The following is a 23,934-nucleotide window of genomic DNA, read 5'->3' as shown; positions in this document are numbered from 1 at the left end:
AATTTTAAATCCACCGTGGTGAAGTCAGTAGTCTTCTAGTGGCAGTGTGTACCTGTGCAGCGATGTTTTTTACGGCCACCAGAACCAGAATAATCAGACTCTCAATGCTGCCCCTGAACGTAACTCTACAGAAGCCCTGACTCAAGGTTAATTCTAGCATGTTCTGTATTCTTATTAAAGACAATTATTATTATCATTGTTATTAACTAAAGTATAGAAATATCCAGTCAATTGAGAGCACACTAGCATTTCCTTTTGTTAAACAAAAAACTGAAAATAAACTTTTAGACATCTACCAATCGGATTTCAGAGGTAAAAAAAGTAAATAATGTTTCTGTTTATCCAGACTTCAACACATAACCTCAGCTTCTGACTTTTAACAATCTGATTATTTTGGACATGCATGAATCCAGCTGTTGATAACATCTGTATAAATAATTTCTCACTTCTTGTATGTGTCTATAGATATTAAACCTAAATCTCTCTTCTCTCTGAAATCCCAGCAGCCTTTAATCCCCTCTCGGTACGATAAAATAAATTCTCAAATAGATAAAATCCTCTGATAAATGTTTCACAAAAAATATATTTATATACTAGACCTCTTTGACACTGTTCCGCTGGCATGTTAAGCTGTGCTCAAATAAAACTATTTTAGAGGAGTTATGGGATGTTATCATAGTGCATAAACTTTTATTTTAATCTGAAATTTCATTAATAGCTTCTTTTTAATTCCCTTTTCATAGTGTGCCGCTACAAGACTAAAACAAAATATTTAAATTTTATGAGGTACAGAAATTTTTACTTTGCACAATCTACTTAATAAATCGTATCTGTTGGCGTGTGTCGTGGCAGTGAAGCCTTTAAACACTCAAACACAATCTCACTCTCACATCAATTCACTGTAATTAGGAATGCCTCAAAGACTGCTTCACGTGCATCATACAGTAGTACTTCTAGTCAAATATAATCTATATACGTGTATATTATCAATACCTATATATTTGAATTATCTTTTTTCTTTGCAAAAAATAACAACCAGTTTACGTTCAGGAAGCTATTTACTCTGAATTATGGGCCGTGGGATGAAAATATGTTTGTTTGAGCTTTTCTTCATCTCTGAGCTGACACCAACCACATCAGGGAATATATTCAAATCTGTTTTATATATATTCAATATTCATATATTTATATTTGTATCTATAGAATTCTTTGAACAACATATCTGTGTGAGTATTAACCCTGCATTAAACATAACAAAACAAAATGGCCAACAGCTGCTCACTGCTCCTGCTAACAATTTTTTTTCTGCACAACAACTCAAATATAAAAAACGTAAATGTGGCAACTGCATATCATATTGCACCATTTGTTTGACGGAGCATTTTCAAGGGGAATAACAAAGCGAGTTTTCAAACCATAAAACTCTGCTTTCCCAATTGTCATGAACACACCTTTAGTGACAGGCCATTTGGCCGTAGACACACCCACTTGAAAAAGAGAGGGGACCCTGAACATGCCAGGTAAACACAACACATTGACCTCTCTTAATAAATTTACAGGTGACTTAAGTTACACACAAACAAATTCACAGAATCTCCCTATTTTCATCTACGAGCCAAAATAACTCTGGTGTGATAAACAATGATTTGTGACCTTTTTTTCCATTTGTGTGTTTAACCTTCCTTCGGCCTGCTCATGCTTCTGTTTTTCCAAATATGATCGATTGCATAGAACGACTGGAGATAAGAGGTCGCCTCTTCTGCCCACCATATTTGTTGTGTTTGAGCTTGTGTTCGTCTTGTTTTCTTTTCTTTTCCTCATCGGATGATGGTGGTTAAATAACACACACACAGACCCCCACACACATACATACAAACAGTAGGAACAGAACAATATCAAGGTGACTTTGAGGTTTTCTGCGCCGGGGGGCATGCGAAGGTTCCCAGCGAGCGTTCACACAGACAATATACAGCAGAAGTCGGTTGGTTCGTTGGTTTTGCTGAAGGCCTTGCAACGTTTGGCCCGACAGAGAGTACGCTTTTGAGTACTGAACCGCAGATCCCACAATGCACTGCAGGATCGACAGCAGGGAGAACACTGACCTGAGAAGTTTCCATGACAACTGACAGTCTGAGAGAGAGAGAGGTTTTTCGGGGGTCGGGTTTCAGGTCTGGACGCCACCACGATAGAAAATGAAAAGTTAAAAAAAGGCAAGTGACTTTGTGACACAACCAGGTGTGTTGTTTTTGGTTCCTCAGTCACATAAGTGCTGATTCTTTTTTTTTTTTTCATTTTCATTTTTTTGACACCATTATTGAGTGTGCTTTCCCGTGCGCTGTGCACATTTGACAGACTGAACACACACATGCTGATACACTCTGATGTGCAAGGAGCTTGGTGGGAATTTTTTTTTTGCAGACTCCTGATAAACGTCCATATTGGGGGTCATATCCCGTAAAAACCCAAACCCCCCCGTCAGGTGACGATGCTGAGTCCAGTTCTGCCAGGGTGTGTGACTGGTCTGCTTTTCAGTGCCTCTCTGCTGCCCTGCAGTGCGTTCAGATGAGGCTCCATCCGGCCAGAACAAACAACTCCTCCCATCCGACTGGCCGATTGACCACATCAGTGTCTCGCTGTTGGTTGGAGGAGAAGATCTGGGCGGTTCCAAACTCGTAGGTTATAGTCAAGCTCCTGCTCTCGGATGTATTAGTACAGCAGTGTTAGTACAATGTTGGCGTACGTGTTGGCGTATGCGTAAAGTCAAACTTGAGTGTTACAACTGTGGTGAGTTAGACATACGGAGGCAACACATTTCTGATCCAGCGACTTTTAAAATGACACAAGATTGTGCTCTTCACTTTCCCTCCTCTTACTCTATTGCTTTTATAATTGTTGATCATAAATAAGAGTCAGGAAATAGACAGGGGGGGGGCTCGAAGAAGCAAACAAAACATGACCCGAACATAAATAAGTGAAAAATAATATCACAAACAACTATCAAAAACAAAGATCTTTTAAAAAGTATAAATTAATCTCACCGTGGCCAGTGTTCCAGCTGACACTACTACATAAAAAATAAATAGTATGATGAATATATGTGTTTACGGGATGTCATAAAAAAAAGATTTACTTCAAAATAAAGCTTTGGGAATGATTAAGGCGATATTGGTAACCTGCAACATAAACAACCGGCAGATAAGAAAACTAAATGAGAATGGGTAAAGAGAACTAATGTTAACAACATGAGAGATGTCTGAGAGCCACTTGGTGTCGAGCAGTTGGAGAAAACCCCGTTGCCACAAGCGCTGCAGGTAAATGTGGTTTTAATGGCTTCGTAATGGCTGAAAAACAACCCGACCACGTACGGCTTCACTCCAACAGAATGAAGAAAAAAACGAACAACAACAAAACAAAAGGCTCTTCTTACTCCTGTGGCCATGTTCCCTTGTTGCTTCAGTTATCTCTCCTCCTCGTTATTATTTACGTTGTCCAGCTCGGATTCGTTTCCCCGTGTCTTTATGGCCTCGGTTAAGTAATGATGAACAGTGTAAGGTCTTAGATATAAAGTTCCATGCATTCCAAATTCCTACATATCTTCTTGGTTTTTTGTAAATCCACTGTACACTTCTTTTTAAAGACATGGCAGGTTGAGGTTCGTTGGGCGGGGATTAGAAAGAAAGAAGAAGAATCAGCATTCAAGAAAACGCAGGGACGTGAGGAAGAGGGGGGAGCGAAAGGTTTTCACAGTTCCAATCTGGAATGTAAATAGAAACAGAGCGAACCGTGGAAAGAAACGCACGCCGACACACTCGCTCTCTGTGTCGGCTACATCGCTATCGCTGTCCATTTCATTCAATGTGACATTTCCATTTACTCGGTTTCCTTCTCGCCGGGTGAGGTCTTGTAGTACCAGAAAAACCTGCAGGATTTTTTTATTCCATTCCCACACTATGTTTTTTGTTTTACTTTTTCCTTAAAGATGAGATAGAAAAGAGGAGAGAGGCTGGTCGGTTGCAGTTCTTCTTCGTTTGAGCACAGGACTGTGAAACAATGGATCCTCACACGCCACCGTGCCTGTAAAGCTGCCATTTCCTGTTTGCTGTTAGCAGGAAAAAGCAGCTCTTAAACGGTGGAGTCGTATTCAGGAGCAGAACAGAGTCGCCCTCTCTAACTTCCTTCATTGTAGCTGCAGAGCTAAATCCATGTAGAAGTTGGTGCATGGACTCCAGTGGTTCTGCGTAGGTCTCAGTGATGTAAGTACAGATCCCACTTCTTGTCTGGAGATAGAGCAGCAAAAAAGGAAAACCAGCTTCTTTGGATTTTGCTGCCAATGTGTGGCAACTGGTTTCTCTTTTTAAGTGTAAAGGCGCAGATGTGTCCAGCCGCTACAGGACGGTTAGAGGGGCTCCGCTGTGGTGTCTTTGGCTGGGGGGGGGGGGGGGGGGGGGCTGCTGGATGACTGAGGGTTGCCCTTCTGAGGACGGACGTTGGATCTTGGAATGATCTGCAAAGAAAAAAAAGCCTAATTCAGTAAAAAATATTGAGCACAACTTGATATGATCTCTGCATGTTTTTGTTCTTTCAACAACTTCAACAATAGAAGCTCTGCATGAAAAGTTTATTCAGTTGACCCTCCACACTGTAAAACATGAGAGCCCCATAAAGTAAACACATTTCTTCTCTTTGACACCAAAGTTGGTCAAAGTCAACAGAACGTATACAATAGGACAGAGTAGAAGAGAGTGATGGAGTTGTAATGATGTAAAAATACAGCTGGCCACTAGATGGTGGATCAGCCGTGGAAATGCACTCCGACAGGCTCCGTGTCCTCCAGCTCAACAGATATTAGTAGCTATATATGCTACATAGGTGATATATGACATCAGGGCATTAGAATCACTAAGAGGAACGTTTGTATTCCTGCAAAAATAATGGAGCACATTTAAATCAAATATTGGCAAAGTAGAACATTTGCTCTCCTAAATACAAGAGGAGACACATCCTGAGTTATCAATGTGGATGACGACACGCTCTTTCTGCACTGATCTGTTTTTATTTATTTTATTTTAACCAGTTTTCATTTTAAAAAGAGACACATAACGGAATTGTTCATTAGATGTAATAGTTAGGAGGAGAGTGGGAAAAGAATCCTTTTTCAAACAGAACTTTTTTTTAAATAAATCAGAGTCCATGGTTTGTGTTTGGAAAACTCCACATCAATGTGGTCTCCATGATCCATCAAGCCCGTCTCTGTGCGTCAGCTTCTGGTCAATGTATTTCATTTATTCATTACAGGAAAGTTCTGCCCTCAGATCTTCCTACGTCTCAGTGCAAAGACTGATCCTGAGGGTGGGAGCAGACGTCACAATGAAAACAGCTTTTCCTGAGGAGGAAACAGTCATTCACAAAATGGATCCTGAAACGAATCCTACTCAAGCCAAATGTATGTGTTTTTTTTTACAATGCATTTCCAGCACCAACCAGCTGGAAGCAGGAGAATGAGGCCGTAAATATTCGTGACCACCGATAGCTAACACAGCTCCTGTCAGCATAATAACATGTTAAATAAGACAGGGACAAAGTCTCTGCTATGACCTGCTGCCTCACATTTGCTTCACAGCTCTGAGGCGGAGGCCGAAGTATAGCGTTCAATTTTCTTTGCATGAGTCAAAAATGATTGACTGTACACAACCTCTTTTCATTGATATGTTTGGTCACTTACCCCCTCATGAACACACACACACACACACACACACAAACACACAATGATGTATGGAAATAAACATGTTTAGACAGTTTCCAGTTTTAATGCAGTGTGGGGAGCAGTTTGGCTGAAGGCCCTCTCCTGTGTCAACATGCAAAGAATTGGTGTTAAAGAATGTGACGTTTCAGCAAACAGCCCCGAGCTCAGCCCCATTCAACCGCTTTGGGCTGAGCTGGCAGGCTGAATGTGAGCGAGGTCAACAACAACCAAACTGATGCTTGTATGGCTGAATGAGAGGGAATCCCTGCAGCCAGGTTCCAGAATCGCCCCCCCATAGCCCTCATCCACTGAGGTGAACCTGCTGCCAGTGCTGGTTCGGACTTGGTAGAACCAGTTTGCTTGTCCACGAGCAGGAGCCATAATAGAGTAACACCATTATGTCAGTGTCACTTCCATTGACCACTGCAGTGTCACTTTGGCATCCATTGTTAAAAATGTTCAATCTTCTTTGTTTTTTTTGGTGGCCACACTGTTTTGGGTGTATTGGTCTTGTTTGTCTCGATAATCCCGACTCCAGCCCTTAACGTAAGCATTGGTGCCAGTTCATTGGCTGTCAAAACAAATATCTGGTTCCAGATTAAGCATCGGCTCCAAACCGGCCCTCGAACTGCCTTGCTGGATAAGATACCAGAAGAATAAAGGCTGTTCGAACAGCAGTTTAATCTTCTTGGTTTTGGAATGAGATGTTCAACCATCACTACTGGGGAGTGCACAATTTGTTTGTCCACACAGTGTAAGACCCGCCCCTGAAAGGACAAGGGTGTCGAGAGACATTTGTAGTAGGTAGTGCTAAGGCAGGACTAGTCGAGACGGAACAAAACAGGGGTTGTTACAGAAACAGATGAAAAAAAAAGAGAGCAAGTGAATGAGAAAGCGAGATGCTCGACAGGGAGAAGTGTGAGGTGAGACAGCAGGAAGGCGAGAAAGCGAGAATGAAAGAAGAAGAGGAAAAAAAAACTGAGATGTTTGACAGCAGGACCCAGAGTGTGGGAGGAGAGAGACAGAATCGCTCTGCAGGAGACACATGAGGCAGTTAGTCAGCGCATGGCTGGACACAAACACACACTGTTCACACTCAGTATTTTGTCTCTTATGGCACATATGCAACACTGCACCCTCTGAACCGCAGCATCAGAGCCTGTTCATCCCCCCCCCCCCCCCCCCCCCCCCCCCATAGTGCATTAATGAAAAAAAACCTTGGCAAAGCGGCAAAAGAGAAGACGGATGTAGAAGAATTTCCTGGTGTCACTGGCCCGGCTCACACAGCACACATCTGCAGCCTATTTAGAGCCACATGCCGTGAAACGAGTCGACGTCACTGCTCAGTTCTATCGCCTCAGAATTACAATCACACATAGCTCATTTGAATTAGCAAAAACTATTTCGTATTGGCCGAGCTGACGCTGCCTTTTAAACCCACACAACCCAGATGCCAGTGATTTTCAAGAGCAGGCCACAAATACAGCAGCTGCAAAAGACACAGCAGCACAGAGGCAGCAGGAGAACTGGCCACAGACACACAACACAGCCAGCCTGACTCCACATGACAAAAACAGAGATAAGGAGAATTACAGATGTACAAAGACCTGAGGTGAAAATAGTTTTTCCTGTGAAGATAAGATTAGAATTCTGATTCTCCACTTTCATATAAAATATTATTTCAAGTCAGCAGTAGTCCTTATTGTAGGTTTACATTATCAACCATGAAATACTGAATTAATAAACCATAATGAAAGAAAATACATCCAAAGAAATTCCTTGGGATTATTTCTCTAACTTTCTATATCTGCTTCACTTAGCATCACAATGTTTATCGAAGTTGAATTCTTCTAACTTTTACATGCGATGAATCAAAGCATGAAATCACTACTATCAGGTGAACCACAGATTGTATTTAAAGATGGACGATATGGAAACTGAGGAACACAATCCACAATCCACAAACCAGAATTAAACTGTGGGGGAAGTTAAACAGTATGATTTTCAGGAGGGAATAGATATGTTTAAAGGTAACTCACTGTCTGGCCCGTCAGAGAGAGCAGCGGCTTCTCTCTGTCAGCCTCTGCTCAGGCCTGAGACATGAAGTATCTGGAGGATCCCAGTCCGTGTTGGCTGCAAAAGGAAGCAGCAGCATCTCAGACAACATGTTTTGTCTTAATGGAAACATCCGTCGGACATTATTGGAGTAGACATAGACTCCACTGTGTTCCGATGAATCACACAGCACTGCATCATTTAATATGGATATCTTTACCATTATTTTAATAGGCAATTTGAAAAACGCTTTCCTCAATGAGTTGATGAGGGCCACTGCTTCACACCATTAATCTGTTCTCTGTGCTCATGTCATATCACATCAGTCCTGGATGATAAAAATGGAACTGACAGTATACTGGTATGAATTAGACCCTAAGACTGACGGTTTGTAGGTTTATAGGTTAAAATCATAAACTCACCAGTTTTCTCAGCTCTTCTCTCTGTTCCCCCAACAACCCTCTCTCCTCCATCTCTCTCTCTCTCTCTCTCTTTTAGTAAAACAAAAGCAGGAGGAACGTCACAGGTTTTTCTGGTACGAGGCCTCATGACTTCATCAGTTGACATTTACATAGTCCTGCGAATGAATCAGAGAATTCAGTCGGTTAACTTTCTGCATCAACACGACAGACTGTTGCTACTTTTATGTACAGTTAAACTTCTGGAGGAATTGAGAAAGTATAGTTCTGTGTTTATGTATACCAATGTTAATGTATACCAGCTAGCCATTGTTAGCAAAACCAGTTCATAACACGCATTATGCTGCATTTCACGCACACTAACTCCATAGAAAAATGTCCACAGACCGTAATTGGACTAAGTGTACGACACATTTAATGACAGAAGTGCTGATAAACAGTAAAAACGGAAGCTTTCACTACTGTTGATATGTGGAGCGGCCATCTTTGATTTCGAAATCGGGGGTGGTGAGGTTCCTTTGACCTTCCGAGTCAATATTCCAACTTGGGGGGGCGTTCCAGTTGCAACTACCGGTTTCGGGCTCGGTAATTCCGAGCTCCGAGGTATAATGGAACGCGGCTGTATTACCTCCATAACTAATGATACTCCCATTAGGAGCTGCAGTTTGTTCGTTTGCATGCCTACACACTAAATGCTTAGTAGCATTTAGATCACAGCCCTGATGCTGTGTCACTGTACAGCCACACAGAGCTGACAGCATGACTGCAGACTTGCTTTGCACATTGTTATTGGAAACTTTTGTGATTTTTTCTTTGAATAATTACGTCTCAAGCAAATCACATCAAAATGCAATCAACAGTGTCAAGTCCACCGCTCTGGCAACGGGAACATTTTATTGTATTTGCCCTCAACTTGACATCACTGCATTGTATATTCAGCAGTGGGAATGTGCTGTTTAAACACACATCCTATTCCACTGTGTGTCACAGTAAGAATATGTTGTAATTGCTGTTGTCAGATTATTCCCATGCACATGAAACAAAGAGAAGAAAACACACAAACACGCTGCCTGTTCTGTGTTTACCACTTTGCCGACAACACGCTGCAGCTATCTGCCAACGTCCTGGTAGACTTTGAACTTTTTCACGAAACGCTGACCAAAAACATTCCTGCTGTGCTGCTGATGGCTGCCTCTTAGGTGGTCTTTGCCTTTGTGTCTCTTCTGACGTACAGTCATGCTGCGGGGTTCCTCTCTTTAACTCTATCAGGACTTTCATTCAAGAGATCAATGCAGTCACTCTTCATTAAATAGGAGTTTAAGAATAATGAGCACAAACTGATTTATGTTTAAATCTATTTTATGAATGATCCGTCGTCTGCTGGTCTGACTTTGCGCATATCAGCCACACACACACACACACACACACACACACACACACACACACACACACACACACACACAGACAGTAGAGAATAGGCTCATACCTTAATGTGGGCACCTCAGAATAAAGAGGTGAACTTCTTGCCGAAACCAGAGATAGCTGGAGGAAAGAGGACAAGAAAAGGAGTTCAGATGGACGAGGAGTGTAGAAAAGTGTGTATTCAAGTTGAGTTGAATTTATCCTGGTAATTTAATTGTAAGATGTGTCATGTTTGCAGTTTGATAGAGACTTAAGAGGCTGTATTAATACATTTGGTTTTGTACTGTTCATACAATCACATGGGCATAGAAATCATTTTTTAATTCTTTGTGGTCGTGCATCTTCATTTGCATCTCTTTGTAGCTGCTTACAGTTTACAGTTTGCTCCAGAGTAATTTTGTGTGTTTTGGGCATTTAAAGCCTTTACATTGACAGTACTTTGAATGAGAGACTGGACACCAGGTGAGAGAGAGCAGGGGGATGACACAGCTCGGAGTCGAACTTGGAACCTGCTGCTCAAACTTTGGTGCATTTTGTCATTCAGCCAGTTTGATGTTTGTCTTTGTGGTCATTTTCATCTCTTTGTGGTTGTTTGATTAAGTTTCCTACACAAAACACTACAAACGAGGGACCAGGGGGCCCCTTACATATTTGACCTGTAGTCCAATTCAATTATTTCTTTAATTTAAATAAGGTAAATATGGTTAGAGAAATACAATTAACAACTATTATTATACAAATGACATGATGGTGATTAATTATAATAGTTGCTACCTGTTCAACAACACTGAGCTCTTTCATTATATCAAGACCAAACCAGCTGTTTAGAGTGTTTTTTGTGTGTTGTACCGTCTCCCAGTTTGCCGGCCTGCTCAGCGGCGCCTCCTGGCAGCATCTTGGACAACATGCTGTCTCCCTCCATGCCAGGCTGACCTGCTGATGCACTGCCAATACCTCCTGGTCTAGGGCCTGCCTTGGAGCCTGGACAGAGAACCAGAGAAGGGGAGACGATGGAGTCAGTATCTGTGCAGGTGTCGCTAACTGGCATAGAGTTTCTCTGAGGACATCTTTCCTATCAAGTGCTCATGTATGATTTCATTACAGGTTCCACAGACTTCTTGTAAATAAAACAATCTGGGAAGTAGAAACAAGGTCTTTTCAGCTGCTTCTGAAGATTCAACTACCTCCAACCAGCCTGTTCCCGTATTTACGTATTTTCTCATGAGGGCTCCTCCTCTTAGATCTTCTTGAGGTTTTTAGTTGCCACATTGTGTGCACAGATGTGCTGTTGTAACCTTCTGACCTAAGACTCATATGGGCTCCTGCTCTTTAGATGTTCAAGAAAAAAAGTACTAAGTTTAAGTCCTTAGTGGCAGATGGACTACTTACAACCAATGAACCTGACCTTAACAGCTGACTATGGGATTTCACTACAGGACTGAGCACCTTGTGATGTTCCTCACTGTGCAATCTACTCACAAAATAAGTTGATGTATGACAATTCTGCAAAACCTCAAATTATAATCATAGCCACTGTTTTCTAAATCCCAAAATTCAACACACTGTCAGCACACATTACTGAATAGATCAGTGCAGAAACATTTTTTGCCCATCCCGCTCAACCTCCAATAACCCACGCCATAACCACCAACTATGGAGTGGCTAAGCAAATAGAAACCCTTGGTTTGTTTTCGTGGAAAAATCTAAAACTGTAATCAACAATTATCTTCATATTCAAATAATTTCAAAAGAACTTTCTCAATTAAACTTTTTGTCGTTTCATTCATACATTCAGGCTGAGTGGGTGCCATGAAGTGAAACCCCTCCTGTGTGTTTTCCACTGTGGGATAATCTGCAGATTAATCTCAGATTAGATGAGACGGCACACATTGGTCACATAATACAGACACGGTAGGCTGCAGCTGGCAAGACGTGGGAATGGTGTGTGTGTATTGAATGTACTGTACCTATGCCTGTCAGTGGGGGCTGGGCTGCTTTTGAAGCCATGACGGGCGCTGCCTTGGCTCCAATAGCTGTTACCGGAGGAGTGTCGATCTTGGCCTGCAGAGAAAGAGAGAGAGAGAGAGAGAGAGAGAGAGAGAGAGAGAGAGAGAGAGAGAGAGAGAGACAGACAGACAGACAGACAGACAGACAGAGAAAGTATTGAATGAAGTAGCTGAAATGTTAAAACCTTGTGTGTGTCCAGGTCTTCAGCTTTTACAAACAGAAACATCTTGATAGTTACCCTGTTTTCACAGTAATTAAGGAAATGAAAAAATTAAAGGAAGAGAGACACATCCCAATGCTGAATTCAGATTGGCCACTGAAGTGCCCCTGTTGGTGTGAATTCTTCTTAATAAACTACTCAAAATAAATATGTCAATTTGTTTATAACTTCTATTTTCTGCGTTTTTGAAGTACAACATGAGTTGAACAAGGAACAATTTTCTTAATATTATTAATACAGTAGGTATTAAAACCTTGGCTGGATTCAAACTGCATTTGAAGAGAGATGAGTTTTACAATATCTGGGTGTTTTTGCAAGTTTGAGATGCTCATGTCATTTCTATTTTGAATACTGTTTCAGGGACATGAATATTGAAACAAGATAAAATAGCAAATTCTAAACACTGAACCTTTAAGGTACTGACTCTTCTGTTACAGCAAACTTAAAAGGGGGTCAAAGTTTGAACAGGAGGAATATTTCCTGTGGCCCTTGAAGTTGGTTGAATCATCTCTGAGGTTGTGGGAATTGTGGGAATTGAAAATGAATCACGTTCTCTTCTGTGTTCCCTTTTTCATAATGAGTTTAAAAAAAGATATCACATGGAATCCAGAAATGTTCACTGGGATAGTTTATTTGTTTAGTTTTGTTATTGACTCTGCTACTCTGGTCTCCTTCTTTTTTTTTCATCACTGCTGTTATATTTCCCCAAAAACCCTCAGCCATTTAGTCAGTCAAACGAGCGCAGCACACACTTAATATGAGAACTTCAATGTGAGACTAAACTACAGTGGCTGCTGCACTAACAGAGACACGCTTCAGAAAAGAAACCAGACCTTCTCTGATACCCATCAGTACAACAGTTATTACCACCGGCACAGGAAATATGGTCCATTTCTGTTTTTACTTGGTGTCTTCTGTTCTCTGTAAAGCTCTGTGCGTCACTACCATCCTAAAAAAAACTTGACTTGACCGACGCTGGACTGCTGCCAATAAATCTCATACAGTATAATTCTTTATTTGTTTCCTACTGACTAGTTTAGCTGCAGGAAAACAGCAGTGATGCATTATGATGCACAGTACAGCATAAACAGCATTTCATTATTTACAGCCCCTTAATCAATGCTTTTCATTTCACAATGGACCCAACATGAGGGTGTAAGTGAATGAGTTTGCAGACTGAATAATAATCATGTGACAAATTACATTTAGTGTTTATGGCTTCCCGTCGGAGCCGCTCCACAGCCGAGATTTCAGAATCATTTCAAGTTTCTCCATAAATTGATATCAGACCATTATAATTATTTCAATTGCTTTCCCACTGATAGAGCAACAATGCAGCTTTATGGAAATCACTGATGCCTTTCAGCAGTGAAAGCATATTATGAATAATTTTGGGATATTCTTAATCGACATGGTGACAGTTGCTTTGAGAACTTCATTGGCAAAGCAGTCATATGTTTTCTTGAGCAAGAATAATTTCAGCCAGAGAATCATTGAAACTGTATGAATGTTTAAATTGAAATAGCAAAAAGATTTATATGGATTTATGAATAAGGAGTAAATGCTGGGTGGAATAGATTTTTGCAGGGTGACAGTTTCTTGAGTTGTCAAGCAGACAGTGAATCAGCTACATTGAGTTATCAGCTGCCTCTGTGTTAATCATAGTGTTAGATAAGAGCTGCAGAGCCGACAGTGGCACAGCAGAATTCAAATGAACCAGCTCAACTGGGAGCAGATGGACCAGCTTCTTTATATTTAGGATCATTGAGGGAGTGCTGAGGGTAAAAATGGCTCAAAACTTACTTTGCTAAGACAAGACGATTGATGATTAATATTTTAATCAGATAACAAAATATTATTATCACTATCATGAAATACTTATTTTGTTATCTCAAGATTAGAAAGCAAAGTTTTTTAGAAAAGAAAAGAAATAAACAAAACTAAATAAAGTCTTCTCTGAGCCTCCATGGAGACGAGTAGGTGTGTGTGAGAGTAATATAACTGTCATCTGTGGCACATTAGATCTTCAAGACAACACTTCATTAATTGCAGCTCAGTATTTTCCAGATATGCTAATAAGCCGCATTAAACTATGCTTATAGTTACATGTCTTTATTTTTGTTCAGACAAAAAATAACATCATTTATATATCATCTCCTTTACTTCGTTTTATACTTCTTTTTATCCCATCAAATAGAAGCAACTGCTGCAAAGTCTTCCCTCTATAAACTCACCATGGTTACTGGTGTGGTTCCTGCTGGACCCGTCTGCCTGGCCTGACCCATGGGTCCACCTGCTGGACCCATCTGCCCTGGCTTGACCTGGCCCTGCCCCATGCCCATACCCATGCCAATGCCTTGACCCTGTGTTGGGGTCTGCTGCATAGGGCCAGTGGTTGCTGTGGAACCGGGCTGCCCTGGCCTGGCCGCTGATGTTTGGGCTTGTTGTTGGAGCTGGGCCCTCTGTCCGGGTCCCACATCTGTCTGGGAGCCATGACCGCCCTGTCGCCCTGATCCCGTAGATCCGCCTGCGGGGCCCTGAGCCCGGGCAGAGCTGCTGCCAGACCTGGAGGAGCCTGAGTTGAGGAAGGGACAATATAATCTTTTACATTTAATGAAAAAAGTTTTTCTACCTACATAGATACTATTGAAACAAAATTGAACATTGCAAAAGACCTGAACCCTGCAGATTTATATCTCTCCTGTCAGATTATTTCTGCCCAACCAGAGCACCTCTGTTTTGATCTGCTTTGTTTAATCATTTGATTAAAGAACTACAGTTTTTATGTTACAGTAAAGATAACTTGTTATTATAATGACAATTCCATTTTACTAGATTATGTATGATAGCATTGATAGGAGAAGTAAGACTGAAAGACAGAATGTTGTGCAACAAATGTCACAAGCAAAGATCAAACCAACGATTTAATGAGCTCAATCCCAAAAACACAGCCACAGTGGTGCCCCGGGAGAAAACATTTTCTTTGAAAGTTACGCTTGGTATAGTTAATTAAAAACTGTTGATCCCTGAGGGGACAGCTGATTGTAAAAGAGCGTCAAACTCGTCTGAACAGCAAGGGATATGAAGTATTTCTGCCTTAGACCGAAATAAGAAATTAACGGGGATCTTATTCAAGGATCACGTTATATGGCAGGCCACAGACATATAATTTGTTTTAGATCGAGACAGTTTGGCACCACTACTCATTCTGGACAGATGCCAGACCGCCTACTCTTGTAAGAATGTGAAGGAGATCTAATACAGTTCATAACACTGAGTGAGCAAATCATTTTTGGGGGAATTTGAGTAATTTGTCTACATTGAAATTTCAAATTAATCTTCACATAATGTTACTGTATGTCAGGTGTGAAGGTGCTGTATATGTACCTGGTGGTTGGCCCTGCATGTCCCCTGGCGGCTGGGACTTGCTGCGTGAAGATCTGTGTGGGTCTCCCTGTCTGGAGGATCGCTGGCCGTGATGGTGTCCAGATGGATCCCGCGAGTATTCTGAAGAGTGGTACCCCCCGGACCTTGACTCGCCACGCCTTCCTGTAGATGACGACCGTCCTGAAGGCTCATGTCTCATTGACGGGTCTTTGGGGTGCCCCTTAGTTGACCTTGAAGACCGTGGCTCATCTGAATGACGTGACGAGGACGAGTGTCGACTTGAGCTGCCTTGAGGCCGTTGGTCACGGGATGTAGAGTGTCGACCGCCATGGCCATACTCATCCTGGGGCCACAGGTCCTCCTCAGGAGGCTCATCATAATCGTGGTAGGTGTGTTTGACATTGTGCCGGCTTCTCCCAGTCGAGTGGCTGCTTCCGTAGTGTCGAGAACTGGAGCGTGGCTTCTCAAACCAGTCGGTTTCTTCCTGGCCAAGATGGTAGGCTTTGGAAACCGAGAGCAGATCACAGTCAATCTCCATGTCGTTTGGCGACAGCGGCATGCAGACTGTGAGAAGGAAGGACGCAGGAAGAAGAAGACCAACCGCATGCAAAAGAAAAGAATAGGAGAGAGAAGACACAGAAAGAAAGGCAGAAAATACAAATAAAAAATTGACATCCATGCAGAATACACTTCACATTGTCTTCACACATTACAAGACAATATAAACAGGATCAAACAAACACTGCAAAACTGTCCCTTTTGGAAGCTGTTTTTGCTGCCAAAGAACAATCTTCCTCTATTTTTCGTTAATATTTTGATTGTATATGAGTATGGTTTCATTATTACAGTGAGACATTAATACTGGCCCACTTTGCAAATAAAACACAAATATGCAATTGATTCTGAGGGATTGTTTTGCAGTGTAGACAAAGAATACACAAATAAAAACACATGTAAACAAAATATAAATATCAGAGACATAACTAATACAAAACCCTGTAAAGAAAACACAATGCATCTGTGTCGTGCAAGAAGACCTTTCAAGTGAATCAGAGTGTTGCGAATGAAGTAAACGACCACGCCGAAGAACCATGCGAGTATTGGACAGACAGACGACTGGACGAACAGGCGGAAGTATGGGACAGGCAGGCAGACAGACAGACAGCAGTCCACTCATAAGAGAGATCCAAGTGACTCAGGAAGAAGAACACATCAGCATGCAACGGCTAACTCTGTCTCTCTTTTTCTTTCTTTCTGTTTGCTAAACCTAGCCTCTGGGTGGGTGGGGGACATTAAGATAAACGGTGGGGGCAGTAGCTAGTGAGACTGCGTTGGCATTCAGCTCCCACAATTACCTTCGCTGTCTGACACAGCGCAATGATAATCGTCTATAATGTACGTATCATCCGATTTGTAGACATGTGTCCGAGGAAGGTCCCGTATGTGGTCTTGTACATCTGGAAGCGAGTGGCTGGAACCATATTGGCCATAATAGTAATGATATCTACTGCTGCGGCTGTCGTTCGGGTCGGGACCTAAGCTTGAGGATCGACCAGAATGAATGAACCTCCCCAGGGGACTGAGTGGATTCTCCTCTTCAGAGAACTGCCTGGTTGGTTTGCGCCCATGGCTGTAGCTGGATGGGTAGGAGCGATCGTCCCTCTCATAGGATCGACTGCGATACCCAGAGTAGTCCCTGGCTGAGATCTTGTCCATGCCATAGCCGGTGGAACGGGATCGGCCAGTGGAGTTGTAGTAAATCCGATCGTCCTCCTCACCCATAGAACCATTATACCGAGTACCATGACTGGTTCCCCTGCCGGCCTCGTAAGCAACCTTCTTAAAGCCGTAATCCTCGATCAGCTGGCGCCCTCGAATGTGGGAAGAGGGGTAAGCCCCACCTGTCGTTGAGGAATAGGAGGCCAGTTCTGCCTCCACATCCCGTGCCTCCTCAATGGGGGAAAACTTGGAGATTTTTTGCTCAATACTCCCAAGCTTTCTGTGCTTGCTGCGCTTGGAGGACATGACAGCAGGAGCCAGAAGGCTTCTAGAGGATGGTGAAGGTTTCTGTACCCCGGAGCGGATGCTGCCATGTTTGTAGTCGAAGTCATAGTAATAGGGCGATCCCCCACCCATGCTAGCGTTCACGCTGCTGCTGCTGCCCCCTAGAGGTCCGTGTCTGTAGCTGCTCTTACCCCTGCCGTGGTGGTCGTACAGTTCTTCCTGCATCGTTGCTTCCTCCTCGGGTGCCCTGCCGTACGAGGAGCTGCTAGTTCCCCCACGCGTCGTGCTGCCAATGGTGCTGCTGTGGCTGTGGATGTCGCCCGGGTAACGCCCACTACCGCCATGATGCATCATGTCCACTGTCGCCGTGCCCAGCCCGTCTTTTGCCGTAAGCTCACTTACATCATCGATCATCATGTAGTTTCTTGGCATGTTTTGTTCTAAGCCAGGAGCCCCGTACATCCCCTCTACTGTGTTGTAGGTTGAGGGATTATCTACATGCCCATAAGCATTGGAAACTGTAGAAGTGTACTGTCCATACGAACTGGCTGTGGTGGTAGTGTAGCCATAAGTATTAGCAGTGGTTGTGGTGTACTGGCCATATGAATTAGCTGGTGTTGAAGTATATGGCCCATAAGTGCTTGGTGGCATGGTAGAGTACCCACCGTAACTACTGGACACTGGTGCTGAGCCATACGGCCCATATGAGCTGGCCATGGTTGTTGTTCCAGTGTACTGACCATAAGAGGGGGCTGCACTGGAATAGGTAGCATCCTGGGCCGTGGTGGTGACCACGACCGTGGGGTTGCTGATCGTCTCGTAGTTGGTGGGCATCTTATGCTCCAAATCCGCAAGTGAAGTCTGCCTGGGCCTTCCAGGATGGACTGTCAGGATATCAGCTTGGGGCTGCCCAGGGTATGGAGTGGTCTGGCTGGGGTAGGACACAGCGCTGGGATAAGGTGAGCTGTGGGTGGGGTACGGAGGCTGACCAGGTGGTGCAGGCCCAAAGCCTGTCTGCCCAGGCTGTGGCTGAGGTGCAGTTGGAATCCCCATGTCTGTCTGGGGGTAAGGGGGCTGAGTTTGGGGATAGGTGTGGGAAGAATAGGAGGTTTGTGATTGGTATGAAGGTCCTAGAGGAGGAATGTGGCTCTGGAGGGGTGTGGGCTGTGGCAGTGCCTGGGACTGGGACACTGTGGGATAGGGAGGCTGGTTGAATGTTGAGGACTGGTATGACACACTTGATTGTTGAGAAGGTGCTGCAGGTTGGCTCTGGGGGTACTGACAAGAGAGGAAGGACGAGGTGGGTGGGTACTGGGCTGCTGTGTTCAGATCCCCGGTGAACTGGCTGAGAGGGGCAGTGCTTGGCCTCGTCAGTAGTCCATTGGTCTCATGTGATGCAGCTGCAGCTGCAAAACGTAGGTTATTCAACTCACTATCAGACATATAGTCCCTTGTGTCCCCCATACACCTAAGGTAAGCAATATCTCTCCTCTCCCTCTCTTTGACCAGTGTCTCTTTCCTTTGGTGGATCCCCAGCTCAAGGTATCTCAGTTTAGCGTCAATCTCCTTCTCTTCTTCCTCCAGTTCAGCTTGCTGCTTTCTCAGCTTGGTCGACTCTTGCTCCACGGCCTTCAGCTCGTGGGTGAGGTCTTTGAGGAGGCTGGCTTTAGCTGCCAGACCAGACCTGGAGGTTGGCTTGTGGCTGGGCACGGAGGGCAGGTAGACCTGTTGAAGGGCGGGTGTCATCATGGGCAGATGAGCGGCTGCAGTAGTCTCCTCTGGAGGAGGACTGGGCAGGGTTCGCTTGACCTTTCGGAGAAGTGAGCTCTGCTGTAGGGCTGCCAGCTGGAGAGAGAGAGAGAGACAGGAAGGGAGCAATGGGAGAGCAGACAATAAGCATGGAAAGAAAAGGATTGGTGAGGTAAAACCGAAGAACATAAGAGTGATAATGTGATGACAGTGAATAAGTTGAATGGAGAGGGATACAAGACAGGAAAATGGTAGAGATAAGATATTTGTGGAAACCAAATGAAAATGTGAGATGAACAGGCATCAGTGGAGGGTACAAGGAAGTTATTAAAGAGAATGGGGGAGGAAAAGAGAAAAAGAGAACAAAGCATAGGGAATATAGAGAGGAACAGGAGGGGAGGATGGAAAATAGATCAGAAAGTAATGAAGGGGGATACAGGCAACAGGTAAGGTAAAAGAGGAAATAAATAGGGATAGAGAAACGGAAATATTAAAGAGGAAGATTATTGAAAGGGGATAGCAGTGAGGGCGATGAGATGAACAGAACAGGCGGAAGAGGAGAGAGGAAAACTCAAAAAGAGGTAAAGGTCAAGAAACATAAGAGACAAGGAGAGGAAACAACGACAGGGATATAGGGAGACAAATAAGACACACATAGACACAGGGACAGAGACGACAGGAAACAAAGGTGGAATTTGTGTTAGAAGCCAAAAAATACAAAAAATTTCAAATTAGTGACAGCTGTGGTGCAGTTATTATATCAAGTATATCCAAACCATTTTAATCATTTAGAAAACGTTGTATTTAATTGGTGTTTTTAAAGATTTTGTATTTTCTTATTCAGTTTTTTTTAACATGGCTCAAGGTTTAGGTTAGGATAAAGGGCTAGGGAATGCATTTAGTCAATGAGTGTCCTCACACCTATAGAAAAGCGCGTGTGTGTGTAAATACATATAGCTAATAAAAACAGAATATGCATGGGCTTCCTATTCTACTCTCCAAACCAGCGAAATTCTGACATGTACAACATTTTTTTTATATCTAAACACCGTAACTTTCATTCCTCTACCAAACATTTGGGGATTTGTAAATAGATCTCACAATGTGTTGTGTGTTGTTTATTATTTCATTGTGTGTGTGTGTGGAGGCGGTGACATGTTAAAGAAAAATGCCCATTGGCACTTATTAATCATATACTCTGAGCAGCTGGGTAGTGAAAACATACCCCAGCTATCCACAGCTTTAGAGGAGAAAATACTGTAGAGTCTAAATAAACCTATACAATCAAAGTGGTTATTTATCACAGCATTCATATAACGACTATGACTCAATATTGATGAGAGAAGGTGGACCGTGACACTTATTAATCGGGTGACTCAAATCCAATGCATTGGCAATTCATCTTACAAGCACTTGGAACACTTGTCTTAAAAAATCTGGTTAACTACAGAAAAGTCTCTGACAGAACAGACTGCAGAGAACAAAAGTGTTGCACACAGGAGGAGGTGAGGCTGTTGTGAGTCAATATCACCTTTTAAAGCTTTCTTAAAACACTCTTATCGAAAACTTTAGTTAATTCCTTGTTCCATAATCCAAAATAAGTAATGTATCGATGACCATAATACAATTAAGGATACATTTATTAGGCAAATAAAAACCTGAGAGAGCATCAGACTGAACCATCGTGAAGCTGCAGGAAGTGACATTAACAGGCAGAAACAATCGCTGTCTACCTAGATGAATAATGAAATGCAGTTATTTTGTGGTAGAGACTTTTTTTTACAATTTATTCTCAATAAAGCTCAACAGTAGATTCTACTTTGTATTTGTTTTTGAATGGAGCTCTTGTTTCAGCACGTTAGATGGCATTTCTTTCAAATTAGGAATGGGGAGGACTCCAACAGTGTTTGTCCTTAATAACTAAGAAAACAAAATATGAAAATATGAAAAACTCAACAAAGGGAATCAGTCATCACAGGATTCACATTAAGCATTCATGGCTCCCACAAAATAAAAAAACAGGGGAAATGTGAGAGAAAGGAACCGTTTCAATCAAAGTCACATAGAAGCTGTTCAGTATTTACGCCTTTGGCAAGTTTTGACTCCACCGAACAACATTAAAGTGACTCCTGCTATTTTCTAGAGCAAATATAATGACTGTGTGATTTTATGCCGAGCCCCATCTGTTCAATGTAAAGCTTATTATTCTGATTTTTTTGTATATTTGTAACATCGAATGTATGCTGTTGATTTTGAGAACTGAAAATGAATTACCACTCTGGATAGAAGAAATGTAAAGAACACAAAACATCCAACCTGATCTGTATTTGTAGAGATGCCTCCGTTCCCTCACAACTCCAAAGCACATGACAAAGATGTGCTCAATATCAGTGGTAAATGTGATGACGAGTTTTTACTGTAAAACTTTGTTTTCCCAGTTTCAGTAAACATAAAGGTTGAACTCATAGACACAGTATCACAAATGTACCAAATTGATCAGATACAAACATTTTTAACTAAGCTTTAAGTCCTGTCATTTTACATTGAAGACAGCTTATAGATGATTTTACAGACCACAATCTAAGCATATCGTGTAATATGAGCATAAGTTAATTTTAAGGTGTCCAAAACAACCTTTGCAAGTTTCATGTTGGAAAAAATGGGTGCAGCAAGACATGTACGTAGTCTTTTAATTAATCATGGACGGGTTTAGGTGTTATTTGTAATAAATCATAATATCATCTCACATTCCCTTTAAAAGCCAGGTGCGCTTGCACCTTGATGGTGCTATTCTAAGGGCAGATTTGCCAGGTAGTAAATATTATGCTTCCTTATAGAGGAAACCAATCTTGTCATGTACAAAGTGAAAAGGAACAAGCAGGGTATCTGTGACATCTGTGTATGTAACAAGCAGACGGTAGGTGCGATAGTAATATGCACCTGCCTATGTCATTGCATATTTCTATCTTGATAATGTGCCAGTGAAATACTACACCACTGACTTCAGACAGTTTGTTGGCCAACAGTGCAATCAATATACACTGCCCTAACAGAGCTGACAGTTCCCCAGACCCACCTCATTTTAAGACCAACCACGGGCAGAGAGAGGTGCAATAGCTATTTATACAACATGGATACTGGGTGAAAAAATTTCAACTGTGACTGCCTGAAACTGGCAAAACATTTTGATTGCTCTTTGTGTGTCTTTGTGAAAGGTGTAAGATACATGTGGGCTTTGTTCTTTAGAAGTAAACAGCCAATGCAACAATAAACTGACTAGCTGATAACATGTAGTTTGCTTCATATAATTTTCTTTCTTATGAAATCCTTACCTCCACTGTTTATCTATCTTCTAGACTTTGCTCTGAAAACATCTTAATAGTATCTATTATTTACTTTTTAACTTGTGCTAGTATCAGCACGGCTTGAGTGACTTTACCTGGCTCTGGAGTGCTTGCTGTTGATACAGGTTCAGCCTGACCTTGGTGTGTTCGTCTGTGGTCGGGCTGAGGGACTTAGGGTCTGACATGGACCTTTGGGTGCTCTTGATGGGTCGGGGCACAGATGGGTGGCGCTGGGGAGACTCGGCTGTGTAGGACTTCTGCTGTGGTGTGACATGGGCCTTGTTCAGCCGCTCACTAGAGAGAGATGTCTCCAGTGAGCGGTGAGGGGACACTGGGGAGACAGGAGAGTAGAGGACTTGTGGAGATTTTGGGACTGTCTGCTGCTGCCGAATGATGCTGGAGATGGACTCGTTGTGGAGGTGGTTGTGAGGCTGGTAGTTGATGTCGAGTGGGTCAGGGCGACGCCGCTCAAACTTGGCTGCGTTTGCTGCAATGTGCTGCTGCTGCCGCTGCTGGGCTAGAAGGTCTGCAGAACTGGATTGTTGTGTTCCGGTACTGGTAGAGGAAGAATATGGACTGACTGTGGTTGGCACACTGAGCTGTGGAGCTACAACACCCTGGGACTGGGCTTCTGGGTCAGTTTGGCATGCTAGAGACTGTCCTTTTTGGGTTCGCTCAGGTCCAGAGATGTAGTGTACAATCTCTACTTTATTTGGGTCTGGTACTGTCACATGGATCGCTGGGGAGACTCTCCCTAGGTGCTCTACTTCTGTCTGGCAAGACATTTCCCTGATGGTCTGAACAGCGATGCTGGAGGACACCATCTTGGGAGTGTCGGTTGTACTGGATGTACTGGTTGAGGCAGCGGTGCTACTGCCAGTAGCATTGGACTCTGAGTGCCGGGAGAAACGGGAACGTCTTCGACGGACCGGGTGCTCAGACTCAGCTTTGTCCTCGTCATCGTCTGTTTGGACGGAGCAGTCAACACTGCGACCACGCCTCCTGGTGCGATGACGCATCATGTACCTAGTAATGGAGTGGAAAGGATAAAAAGTATTCATTGAGCAACTATGCCAGATAGTGCTGCTTAAAATGTTCACAAACTGTGATAAAAAAATTAAATTATATCAAAAATGATAACAGTAAAATATATATTTAAGTACTTGCTAGTACTGAACACTGTAGGTATAATTGCAATCACCTACAAAAAAGATACAATAAGTAAATGCATATAAACATAACAGTAATACCCACACGTCTCTCCCTGCCCTCACTAATACACAAATCTTTACCTCTCTTCTCCGTCCTCATCATCTGTCTGCACACAGCTGTCCACAATCCTGCGGGGGGAACCGTAGAAGACCACGCCATCACCGTCCAGGCTGTCCCTGCTCAGCCTGGTCATGGAGCTGTGCTTCCTCATGTTACTCCTGGTCTCCATGTGCTCCTCCTGGCTCCTCAGACACATCTCTGATGAGGAGTTGGGGAGGGACCGGGAGCCTATTTGTCCGTTTATGTCCAGCTTTAGAAAAAAAAGTGTGTGTGTCGGGGGGGGGGTTACGTTGTCAGGTGTTGAAAGTTTCA

The 23,934-nt window shown here is 42.9% G+C and overlaps 1 protein-coding gene across 1 annotated transcript in view; it reads right to left on the bottom strand.

Annotated features, from left to right (window-relative positions):
- Positions 1-9,718: 9,718 nt before the first annotated feature.
- The window catches only part of bsna (bassoon presynaptic cytomatrix protein a), a 107,918-nt gene continuing 93,702 nt past the window's right edge, over positions 9,719-23,934 (bottom strand). The window contains exons 7-14 of the mRNA XM_053425226.1: positions 23,643-23,850; positions 22,446-23,376; positions 16,609-19,102; positions 15,254-15,754; positions 14,101-14,441; positions 11,607-11,700; positions 10,489-10,620; positions 9,719-9,759 (exon numbers count right to left, since the gene is read on the bottom strand). Of these exons, the coding sequence (XP_053281201.1) occupies positions 9,719-9,759; positions 10,489-10,620; positions 11,607-11,700; positions 14,101-14,441; positions 15,254-15,754; positions 16,609-19,102; positions 22,446-23,376; positions 23,643-23,850 (4,742 nt within the window). The remainder of the gene's footprint in view (positions 9,760-10,488; positions 10,621-11,606; positions 11,701-14,100; positions 14,442-15,253; positions 15,755-16,608; positions 19,103-22,445; positions 23,377-23,642; positions 23,851-23,934) is intronic.

The sequence above is a fragment of the Pleuronectes platessa genome, chromosome 6 (assembly GCF_947347685.1).
Source record: "Pleuronectes platessa chromosome 6, fPlePla1.1, whole genome shotgun sequence".
NCBI classification, from domain to species: domain Eukaryota; kingdom Metazoa; phylum Chordata; class Actinopteri; order Pleuronectiformes; family Pleuronectidae; genus Pleuronectes; species Pleuronectes platessa.
The sequence above is the reverse complement of the archived record's forward strand: the minus strand, read 5'-3'. Positions and strand labels throughout refer to the sequence as shown.